This window comes from Papio anubis, chromosome 3 (genome assembly GCF_008728515.1).
Source record: "Papio anubis isolate 15944 chromosome 3, Panubis1.0, whole genome shotgun sequence".
NCBI classification, from domain to species: Eukaryota; Metazoa; Chordata; class Mammalia; order Primates; family Cercopithecidae; genus Papio; species Papio anubis.
In genome coordinates, this window is record NC_044978.1 from 133,949,709 (window position 1) to 133,962,154 (window position 12,446).

A 12,446-nucleotide genomic window follows, 5' to 3' on the forward strand; every position below is an offset into this window, starting at 1 on the left:
AGTCTGGCTTCTTTCACTTCATGTAACATATCTGAGATTCATCCATGTTCTTGCATGTATTCCTTTTTATTTATAAGTAGTAGATTGTATAAATATACAATTTCTTTATCTATTTACCAGTTGAAGGATCTTTTTTTGGTTGTTTCCAGTCTGGCGTTACTGTGGATAAAGCTGCTATAAACATTCACATTCGGGTTTTTGTATGAATGTCAGTTTTTGTTTCTCTTTTATAATTATACAGAAGTACCATAGTTTGGTTATAAGATACATAGTTTTAACTTTATAAGGAATGACTAACCGCTTGGCATTTCCATGAATAATGTATGAGAATTGCTCCAAATTTTTGCCAGCACTCGACATTGTCAATATCTTTTATGTTGTTTTAGTAGGTGCATAGTTATATCTCATTGCATTGTGGTTTTGTTTTGCATTTTCCTAGTGACTAGGAACACTGAACATATTTTAATGTATTTTCCAGACAATGTTTTTAATTATTCTCTTGATTGATGGTTATGACACTAAAGAAAAAGGATAAATCAGTTTATGACATCAAACGAAAACATTTAATTTCATAGGTCATGGCTTAAGATAACAAAATAATAGTTTAACAGCAAGGGATGAAGTAAATCCTTTGGGACAGGTCTAAGATATTTGCTGAAGATTGCTGATACAACTAATTGTGCTTTAAGGTAATATATGAAGGGTTGAGGAAAAAAGATCCCAGAAAACAGTATAAGAAACAATGGGTGTGATATAAAAAGAATAGCAAAAATAAAAACTGACGGTTTGAAGGAGAAGCAGTAAACATGGTTTGAAACAGTATTTCTATCCATCTATACACCAAAGAACACAATGTTAATAATTAAAAAAATGAATTTGAAAACTTAATAAAAACAGATAAGTATTAGTATTCCTGAAAGTTGCTGGCAATGGGCATATGAAATATTTCTAGAGCAATAGGAAGATAGACCTTATTTGATATAAACAGTTTTGACAAATGGGGAAGCATAAAAGCACTGAAAGTTTAGAATGTGTCCATTAATATGGAAATGAAAACATTTTATAGAGCATTGGAATCAGGATGAAACATACAGAAAAGTGCAAATGCTGTGTGGGCATATGACCTAGAAGCAGATTTGTACAATGCTTTCATCTGTGTATTGTAAAACTGGAGGAGAGGCAAAACGATAGGTTCCCTCACTAATCTGTTGGAAACTCCATTGTGCCCTAGCAAAGATCAGTTATCTGCCCTCACAATGTTACTGTTTACATGAAGAAATTAAGATTTTGATGCTAAAGTAGAAGTAAGCAATGAAATATAAAGTAAAATTAAAATAAAAGTATATGATAGATAACATTATATGTAATACAAATAAAAGTAAGAATACAGTAGGAATCATCAACACAATGTATCCCTTCATTTATTTATCAAATTCCGGTTGAGTAAGTTCTGAATGAGCACTGAGAAAAGTTGAGTGAATAGAATAAACTCAACACAGCCCCTCTTCTGATGAAGCTCATACATTAATCAAGTAATTATAATAAAAAAATGACAAATATTAGCAAAGACAGGGTGCTTTGAAAATGTAAGGTGCTCTCCAATTGGTTCAAATTTAATATGAACATTTAGGATATATGAAACTAGGATTAATAGAAAATTATAACTAGAGCACATATTAGGGTCCAGAAAGCAAAGACCAGAACAAATTGAAACTTATAAATGAAATATCAGTTATGCTGCTTGCACAGTGGTAGAATGTTGAATTGGAAGAACTGTTGACCTAATTGCACTGATCTCCATTAAAAAAAAAAAAAATGGACAGGAAGGAGTTTAAGAGGTTATTGAAAAGTAAGGAGAGAAGTTGTGGAAAGTTTGCTGAAATGGATTCACTCCCAGGCACAGTGGCTCACACTGTAAACTCACATTTTGGGAGGCTGAGGCAGGTGGATCATCTGAGGTTGGAAGTTTGAGATCAGCCTAGCCCACATGGTGAAACCCTGTCTCTGTTAAAAATATACAAAAGAGCCTGTTGTGGTGGCACGCACCTGTAATCCCAGCTATTTGGGAGGCTGAGGCAGGAGAATAGCTTGAGCCCAGGAGCTGGAGGTTGCAGTGAGCCAAGATCACGCTACTGTACTCCAAACTGGACAACAAGCAAGACTCCAGTTCAAAAATAAAATAAATAAATAAATAGATAGATTCGTGTGTCTAGGATAACATGACAATGATAACATACTGTCAAACTCTGTGACCTTTGAGAAACTGGGAAGAAGGTTGAAATTTGATAAGAATGTGGTATTCTATTCCATCTTTTATTAATTTGTCTATTCATTCTTAAAACTAGTATTTTCTATATGTCAGGCATTGTGCTAATAAGTGTTGATATGAAGTTTAAGTAATAGAGAACATGATCCCTGACCTCATGAGACCTCATACTCTTGTAGGAAGTGAGAAAGACACCAGAGCAATTACAGTTGAGTGTGATAAATTCAAGAAGACGATTTTGGAGCATCAGGCAGAAATGGAGAGAACTAAAGTAATTTACTCATAGGGATGAGGAAAGATGTCAAAAAGAAAATGATGCTTTATTGGAGTTTGATTTTTGTTGGTAATTCAATAACAAGTAGCCTATTAAGCACAAATATGAGTAGGTACTTATAAAGGCACCTGACCATTTTTTAAGTATTTTAATAATAAAGGAGAAAAATAAGTCAGGTGGTATACAAAAGTTGATTTTGTTTTGTTTTGTTTTTTGAGATGGAGTCTCATTCCGTCGCCCAGGCTGGAGTGCAGTGGCGTGATCCTGGCTTACTGCAACCTCCGCCCCCTGGGTTCAAGTAATTCTCCTGCCTCAGCCTCCCGAGTAGTTGGGATTACAGGCACACACCACCACACCCAGCTAATTTTGTATTCTTAGTAGAGATGGGGTTTTACCAGGCTGATCTCAAACTCCCGACCTCAGGTGATCTGACCGCCTCAGCCTCCCAAAGTACTGGGATTACAGGCATGAGCCACTGTACCCAGCCAAAAGTTGATTTCTAACTCATTGTATAACAAAGTACAAATAGCTTCAGTTGGAAAATCAGTGCCAGCCAATCTTCAGTTGTCTGTTATAAAGCTCTGTATTTGTCACTAATCCATTAGGTATTTCTTTTCTAGTGGTTATTTTTATCAATAACTTGGAGGAACGCATGAGACATAAATTTGGAAATAATAACAAAGATGGGGAGGGTGGCTGAAACATCTCATGCATAATAAAACTGAATGGTTTCTTTTTTTTTTTTTTTTTTTTTTTTTTTTTGAGACGGAGTCTCGCTCTGTCGCCCAGGCTGGAGTGCAGTGGCCCGATCTCAGCTCACTGCAAGCTCCGCCTCCCGGGTTCCCGCCATTCTCCTGCCTCAGCCTCCCAAGTAGCTGGGACTACAGGCGCCCACAACCGCGCCCGGCTAATTTTTTGTATTTTTAGTAGAGACGGGGTTTCACCGTGGTCTCGATCTCCTGACCTTGTGATCCGCCCGCCTCGGCCTCCCAAAGTGCTGGGATTACAGGCGTGAGCCACCGCGCCCGGCAAAAACTGAATGGTTTCTATGGACAGAGATGGTAACTCATGTCTAATAAGATAAATTTTATTATCAATAATAATTGTAAATTCATGTTTAAATGAATTAAATAAACATGAGATTTTAGAAAGCTTCAATATATCAAAGCACAGGAGACCTGTTATGAGACAGTGTAATACAGATGCAGAAATAGACAATGAATACTTAATGCTTGTGTTATCTTAACAGAAGTGTAAGTTCATTTCAGCAGGGGTAACTAGCAATTGCTACCATAACCTACTCTGCTTGGGCTCCATTGGTGCAATATGTCCAGTTCTGGGTGCCATGGACATGATTTTATATACTAAAATGTGATTATTTTGGCAGAGACTTGGAAAGTCCAGACATACCTAAAATAGCAAAAAAGGCACAGAAAGGAACTTAAAACAGAAGCAGTCGAAGCAGGTACAGACAAGAGGCTGAGGCATCCTGGGCAGATAGTCAGTAGGCACCATGAAAGATGTCCTAGAAGGCAAGCTGTGTGCAGTCTCAAGAAGTCTGGGCTACTGTAACAGCAGGAGTAGATGCAGACCTTCAATTAAACTTAAGTGGAGCCCTCCTCTAGATGAATGACCCTAAAAAGAAATTGGAAAAAGGGGTAAAATAGTACCCTCTGAAATAACTCAAAGAACTAGAGCAAGGCAAGACCCCATTCCTAAAGTAATGGAACATAAAGAAGCAAAAAATGGAATGCTGCTCCTGGACATTAAATAGCAGGCAGAAGCCTTCATCCTGAAGATTCAGAATAGAGCCAATAGCAATGCAGATAAGTCTATTCTTTTCTACAGTTTCTTAAATTCTCCTTATAGCACAGCTTTGATCCCTGATTCATGAACAGGGCCAAGGTTACAGGTGAGTGTGATTTTTTATATTTGGGAAAATTAAAATTATAGAGCTGACCAAATTACATAAGTTAGTGTCCCCCAATGCTACTGCACAATTGATACATTCCTAGTAAAACGCATTAATTGAAACCTCTCCTGTGAGTTGATCACTATGCTAAATTCAGAGAATGTAAAAATAAATGAAACAAGTGCTTTGATACAAAATATTCACATTACTACAGGTAATGAAAAGTCATTGATGTTTTTGACACAGGAAAATAATAGGCAAAGTTCTCTATTCACATGCAGCAAAATGAGGTTAAAGGAATGTTAGCCAGTTGAAATATTTGTTAAAAGATATTGCACACACGTAATAGTTTTAATACTTTTCTTAATAAGGAATATTAGTTTATAAAATATTAATAAGGAATAATAGTTTATAGAATATTGCAGAGAATATATCAATATAATTCTGATTAATTTCTCATTACATAAGTGCAATATTAATATATTTGCTTTGCAAAAAATGTTAATAATACAGGCACGCAGTTTGGTCACATTTTATGTGAATTTCAATTATACGGATATAATGTATATGAAAATTTAGATATATAGAATGTATATAGAAATTTATAAATCTCACTTCATGAGAAAAATATTGCACAAAGCAAATAACTTCTAAATTAAAAATCAACAATCACCTGGTTTGAAATAAGTGGATGGTAAACTACATCATTACCATAAGGTGGCACCAGAGTAATTGTGGCAAGTAGTGTAAGCGCTGAATTCTTCCGACCTTGTTTCTGCATTTACATAATTATGTATTATCTTTATAACCATATTCGTAATTTGAAGCTTTCACAACAAATGAAATTATTCTATATGTAATGTGTGAGCTGTAACTTTCTGTCTTCAGTAAACCAAACCTGTTGGGGAATCTACCTCATTCTTTAATTGCTGTCTAATATTCCTCAGTGGGAATATGTTATAATTTATTTAACAAGTTCTGCATCAGTGATCATTTAGGAGTCTTTAAATTTTTCACGAATGCAAATGATATCATTTTGAATTGAAAAATTGTCTTCGTGCACATGGACAAGTATGTCTGGAGTATATATATACAGACAGAAGAAACGTTTGGCTCAAAGTAAATGAACCTTTTTAATACTGATAAATATTGTCACATTGTCCTATTAACAGCTATAGCAGTTTATACTCCAGCCAGAATTGCATGAAAAGGCCCATGTTCCCTTATATTGACATGACTGGATATTTTCTATCTTTTTAAATGTTGCCACCTGATATTTAAATAATGTTATTATTGCTAAATTTATTATTTCTTAATTAGCAATGAAGTTTCATATGCTTTAAAACTTTTAGTGAGATTTTGTCGGTATTGTTCAATGATTTGCCTACTGATACATTATGCATTTTTTAACTTATTTTTTTCTGATCTTTAAGTGAAGACCATTTCTTATTTTTATTTATTTTTTATTTAAAAAAGTTAGAGATGGGGTATCACTATGCTGCTCAGGCTGGTCTCAAACACCTGGGCTCAAGCCATCCTCATGCCTTGGCCTCCTGAAGTGGTGGGATTACAGGTGTGAGCCACCGTACCCAGCCTCATTTTCCATTTTTTAAGGGGAGAATTTTTTTTTTCTTTTCAGAGCTTTTCATATGTTACGAATATTAGTCATTAGATTGCCATGTCTTCTAAAAATATTTTCTTTTAATTTGTTACTTATTATTAAACTTTGAGAATGGTAGTTCTCAATGCAAACTAGTTTTAATTCTTAGGTCAAACATGATAATGTTTTTCTTTTATGGTTTCAGGGTTTTGTTTTCCTTTGCTTTGCTTTGTTTTGCTTTGAAAGAATTTTTTAAAAATTCAAAGCTCTAGAAAGATATTCTCCTTTTTTGTTGCAATGCAATCATATTGATTTTTTATATTTAGTATTTTTGTATATGTGGAATTTATATTTTTATATATATTAAATACCAGCTTAGCGCCGTGTATTGAATAGATATTTTTCTTCTCCAGTGATTTAAAGCATTACCTTTATCACGTACCAGTTTCAAATATACATGATCTGTATTGAGATAATTCTGTTCTGTTCTGCAGTTGACAAGAATGTTAACATTTCACACCAATAAATGTAATGGATCCCAGATTTTTGCCCACTTTACTGAAGGAGATATCAGAGCTGAGGGATTTGCATGACGTTCTGTGACCAGATCGACAGGCATCCTGGGCTGTGGAGCCCATTTTTCTTACTTAAATTCAGTCATTTTCCTATTCTGATGCAAACTACGATTTGAGATCAACAGGAAAATAGGTCACTTTATTCTCTTTTACCTTGATTCTTTTTCAGTAACAGAGGAGTATTCAAGCTGTAGTAGGCATCCGTGCCAAAATGGGGGCACATGTATAAATGGAAGAACTAGCTTTACCTGTGCCTGCAGGCATCCTTTCACTGGTGACAACTGCACTATCAAGCTTGTGGAAGAAAATGCTTTAGCTCCAGGTAAAAAAAACTATATGCATCTTTGGACGTGCTCATTGTCATAAATAGAAACACTTTTTGAGAATATTTATGAATGAATATTTAAGCCTGCTTAATCTGGATCTACTTGACAATTCCTTTTACTTTTCCGAAACTTACTGAATAATGTACCTGATTTACAAGTGAAAATGTCTTTTTGTTAGGCAAGTTCTTATTCACATGAACTTGTTGAAATTTTCAATATTGCTATATAGAGGCAGTTTATGGAAAATTCCACCCTCTCACAAACTTTTTTTCTCTTGTGCATCCTAAAAAAATATGGATGTATATATCTGACTGATAGAAACACTTTCTCCTCAAACAAGTAGTTAAAGAAATACATCTTTGATTTATGTCTGGTATGGTCATTTAAATGAGGCTTTAATACATGCTTAGTAACACGTTTTCTGTGAATGTTAGACTAATGGTACCATTTTGACTGTGTGAGAACTAGTAGAACATGCTCAAATGTATTAAGTAAAACAAGATGGCATTTTTATTTATTTAAATTCATAAGTATTGTGCTTTGGATTTACTTCAAGAATGCACCATTTCTGATTTTTATACAGAAACTTATGTGCAGCATAAAAATGTGTTATTTAATGACTGCAAAAAAACCTATTTCAAATCAGCTTTTTCTTAATAATATCCTGCATAGTGAAATGCAAATTTTTTTAGTCTGTTTTTAGATCTCAGCCTTTGTAAGTACAATTGGCATTAATTACACAGAAAATTGCCTTTGTCTACTTTGCTACAGTGAATATGACTTTATATGGTTTTCGTTTTAGCCTTTAGAAACTGCTTGACAAGGTGCCGGAAAAATTGTTTCTACATCATGTCAGCTTCAATTCCTGCAAGGGGCTTTAAAACATTCTGACATAACCATAATAATCATAGAGTGCTTTGAATTCCTTTATCTCTCGGGAGATCAAAGCAACATGCAAATTATGTTTGAGGCATTTGTGTGAGGAAGGTGTCAAATGTTATTTTTATTGTATCCTGGTCTAAATGGAGAAACTGAGGCACCAAGAGGCTAAGCAATTTAGAGTAATTTGCCCAAGAGAAGAGACAGGCATCGAGACACATGCACCTTTGCTAAATTTTATGGATGGCCTTTCTCTTCTGCTAAGACTTTTTGTAACTGAGATAAAAGTGATGAAGATATAAGGAAAGACAAAATCAGATAAAAACATGAAAATTAACTCTTGCCATTTTTTCCTTTAACAGATTTTTCCAAAGGATCTTACAGATATGCACCTATGGTGGCATTTTTTGCATCTCATACATATGGAATGACTACACCTGGTCCTATCCTGTTTAATAACTTGGATGTCAATTATGGAGCTTCATATACCCCAAGAACTGGAAAATTTAGAATTCCATATCTTGGAGTATATGTTTTCAAGTATACCATCGAGTCATTCAGTGCTCATATCTCTGGATTTTTAGTGGTTGATGGAATAGACAAGCTTGCATTTGAGTCTGAAAATATTAACAGTGAAATACACTGTGATAGGGTTTTAACTGGGGATGCCTTATTAGAATTAAATTATGGGCAGGAAGTCTGGTTACGACTTGCAAAAGGAACAATTCCGGCCAAGTTTCCCCCTGTGACTACATTTAGTGGTTACTTACTATATCGTACATAAGTTAGTATGAAAATCAGACTATCACCTTTATTGAGAAACAGCCAATGTTTTCATTTATCTTTGCTTGCACATCTGCTCTGTTTTTGTTTTTTTCTACAGGAAAAGAAAACCAACTTCTTTTTTTAATATGAGTAAACTTGTATGTCTGTTTATTTTATAAAATTATTTGAATTTTTTTTTAATGTCTGAATATGAAGGAGTTCTTGATCCTAAAGAAATTTAGTGGCACATGAAACAAAGTGAATTTGTTAGCATAATTATTCCTCTTTTTATTTCTTCATTTTAAATCATTGCAATGTAAAGTAATATTATAAAATGGTAATTACACCATATTATCAGTCAGTTTTCTTTCCAATAAAACACTTAACTTTTGTTATTCCCTCTATATAAATATATAACATACATTTTCTACATTCACAAATTTCAATAAATTACTCAAAAAATGAAAATGGTTTTGTAAACTTTTATTTTTACTCTTTACGTTGAATTGATCAATTTTCCATACTAAGATTTTCATTCAGAATCAAAATTAAGCAAGTTGAATTGAAAACCTGAAATATGCTTAACTATTGTTCTCTTCCTATAATTATCTAATTATAACATAGTAATTGACATGTAGTTGGACATGTACACTCAAGTCTAAGAATATATGAGTGGATCATTTACCACCACACAACATCTATAAGGGGGAAACAGTATTTTTCTAATAAGTATTCTTCTATGGCAGTACCTGCAGATCTGCCCTTCTTCTAAAGGGTAAGTCATTATCTGTGTAATACTACAATTTATGGGATGCTCACTATGCCCTGTTTCTCTTCTAAACAATTTACATGTGATGTCTCATTCCTCACAATAACCCTTGTAAAGTGGGCATTATTACCATGATTTTTATAGTTAAAGAACCTAAGACACAGAGACCAAGGCCCATGAGCTCACAGGGTGGAGGTAGGATTTGGAATCAGGCCATGTCTTCTCCAGAGCCCACATCCATCCTTTCTCTATATTGCCTCCCACAGATGTGCTAAAATTTATTTAACTAATCCTTTATCCACTATTTGTGTAGTCTCCCATTTTTTATTATTACAATATTACTGTAGTGAACATGCTTAAAAATACATTCCTTGGATATCTGACAAAATGTTTCTGAAGAACAGACTTTCATAAGTAATAGTAAAAATTATAAAAGTTTTGGTATGGTAAGTCTTTTTTTATGAATTGATTTGTTTAATGATCACTATAACATAATGAATTTCATATTAACCTATGAAATTTGTACTACATATTATTACTCTCTTTCTGCCCATGAGAATCAGAAGCACATAGAAGTTAAGTAATTTTCCTAGTAGTATAGCCAATGATGGAGAATTTCTGGGACAAAGGATGACCATAATTTTCCATTTCGATTGGTACTAACAATCTAAGTCCTATCAATATGAAAAACGGCTCCTTATACCCCACACATCCTCATAAAAATTAACAATTTTTGAAATATTTCCAATCTTGAAGATGAAAGTATCTTCTATTTGTAGCAGATACTTGAACATTTTTCAAATTTGCCAAAACTTGAAAGCATACATCCATACAAAGACTTGTATGTAAATGTTCATAGTTTATTTGTAATAGCTTGAAAACTAGGAATCACCCACATGTCCTGCGACAGACAAGTGGTTAAGCAAACTTTCACGTACATATACAATACAGTACAACACCTGGGAATTTCACAATAACTATGCAGAAGATTTTAAACTGCAGTCTAACAAACTTCGTCACCTCTGCAAGGAGGAACTCTAAAGTAAGTATTGTCCATCAGAATGTCCTGCATTGAGTCAAAATAATCAGGCCTTCATACTGTAGCCTCACTCATTACTAGATTCAGGCTGCCAAAGAAGAGTGTGACCCAAGAGTTAAAACTGACAACTGGATGCATTAGTCCATTCTTGCATTGCTATAAAGAACTACCTGAGACTGGGTAATTTATGAAGAAAAGAGGTTTAATTAACTCACATTTCCACAGGCTGTATAGGAAGAATGGCCAGGGAGGCCTCATGAAACTTATAATCATAGTGGAAGGTGAAGGGGAAGCAGGCACATCTTACGTGGCTGGGGGAGGAGGAAGGGGAGAGGTGGGAGGTGCCACATACTTTTAAACAATCAGATTTTGTGAGAACTCACTATCAGGAGAGTAGCAGGGGGGAAATCCACTTCCATGGTCCAGTCTCCTCTCACCAGGCCCCTTCTCCAACACTGAGGATTATAATTGGATATGAGATTTTCTTGGGGACACAAATTCAAACCAGATCACTGAATGACTGACAACTTTTTATCTTGTTATGTGTAACCATGTCATTTTCAAAAACATTTAAAAAGTTCTCATGATATCTTCAGTCTCTGCCTAAAAATTTACTATAGTCTAAATTTTTAAAATTTTATTTCTTCACAGATTAAAATAGATTTTATTTTCCATATATACTTTTCGACATAGATTTCAGTGATTTCATTATATTGTTTTTCTTTACTGTTACCAGAACAGAAGGAAGTAAATCATTTGACAATGTTCATGATTGCACTGTCCAATATAATTTATTTATTTTTAGTTAGATAATAACATTTAGCATTACATAATGCTTTGGTGTTTGGAAATATAATTATTAATAATATTCTTTATTTTTATATGGATTTGTAGAATATACAATTAAATAACAAATTGCCACCAATAGCCAAGAGGCATTATAGCAACTTTTAAGTTGCTATGAACTTGCTTGGCTATTTTTTTAAAGTCACTCAATATAATCAAAGATAATTTAGTATTGTATTTTTAACCATCATCTTCAAACTTATACATGTAGAAAAAAATATAGCACTGGAACGTTTCTTTATTTCTTCTATGGAGATAGCCAAGTACCTTGAATATTATTTTTTAGATTCAATTTCAGAGCCCTTCTCTCTCACAATATCTTCCAGCCACACCGGCTCCCAAAGTACACCAAGTCACTAATTACTGATGAATATCTCAAATCCATTCATTTAGTATTTAATAAGTAGCTAATTGAAGGTACATAATATAGGAGGCATGATAAATTATATATAACAAAAAATAAAAAGTATATAAAGTAAATCAGTACAGACAAATGTTGCATTTGAAATACATAATCCGGGGTTATGATGGCATTTACGACCACCAGAATCATGGATAGCTCTGTAAGAATGAGAAATTTATCTTTAATAACCACCCACCCCCTTTTTTTTTTTTTCCGCTGTTGACCAGTCTTCTGTTACCTCCTTTTGTATTTATTCCCAGAATTGAGAGACTTCCTATTCAAAGCTATGAGTATCTACAATTGCTCTTTCTTACTCTTTTCACTGGTCAAAATTTGCAATTTGAAAGAATAAGCTAATATTAGTTAATCATTAAGAAATGATTAAAATAAGCCATCCTAATTTTCAATTGTCTTGATTTTTAGGGCACATAGAGATAATTTTTTGGTTGTTGTTCATCTGTTTCAAAATATAAATTTGTCAACTCACATTGGAAACCTTGTGAGTCATACATAGTATTTGTCTTCAACAAAGGTAATTTTCAATGTAGCAAAATTTTTCTCATTATTCAAAATTTTGTCTATCATTGATCATTGCAAGGCACCTGTGGGATACATTAAAGCAAAAATATAGGCTTGCCTTTCCTAGAGTGTACAATTTAGCTGGGTTGCTTTCCTGTGTGGAAGGCAGGGATGTTTTCTTATTTCCTGTCCCTGTGATTTCAAACCGAGGGTTTCATCAACAGACTGGGGAGTGTTATTAAGAACCTTCCCTTGAGTGCTTTTACCACAGCT

General features: G+C 34.0%; 1 protein-coding gene across 1 annotated transcript in view; it reads left to right on the forward strand.

Moving 5' to 3' along the window:
* MMRN1 (multimerin 1) overlaps window positions 1-9,816 on the forward strand; it is a 76,384-nt gene extending 66,568 nt beyond the window's left edge. Inside the window, exons 8-9 of the mRNA XM_009207185.4 lie at window positions 6,797-6,949; window positions 8,195-9,816. Of these exons, the coding sequence (XP_009205449.2) occupies window positions 6,797-6,949; window positions 8,195-8,616 (575 nt within the window). The 3' untranslated portion in view covers window positions 8,617-9,816. The remainder of the gene's footprint in view (window positions 1-6,796; window positions 6,950-8,194) is intronic.
* The last annotated feature ends 2,630 nt before the right edge of the window (window positions 9,817-12,446 follow it).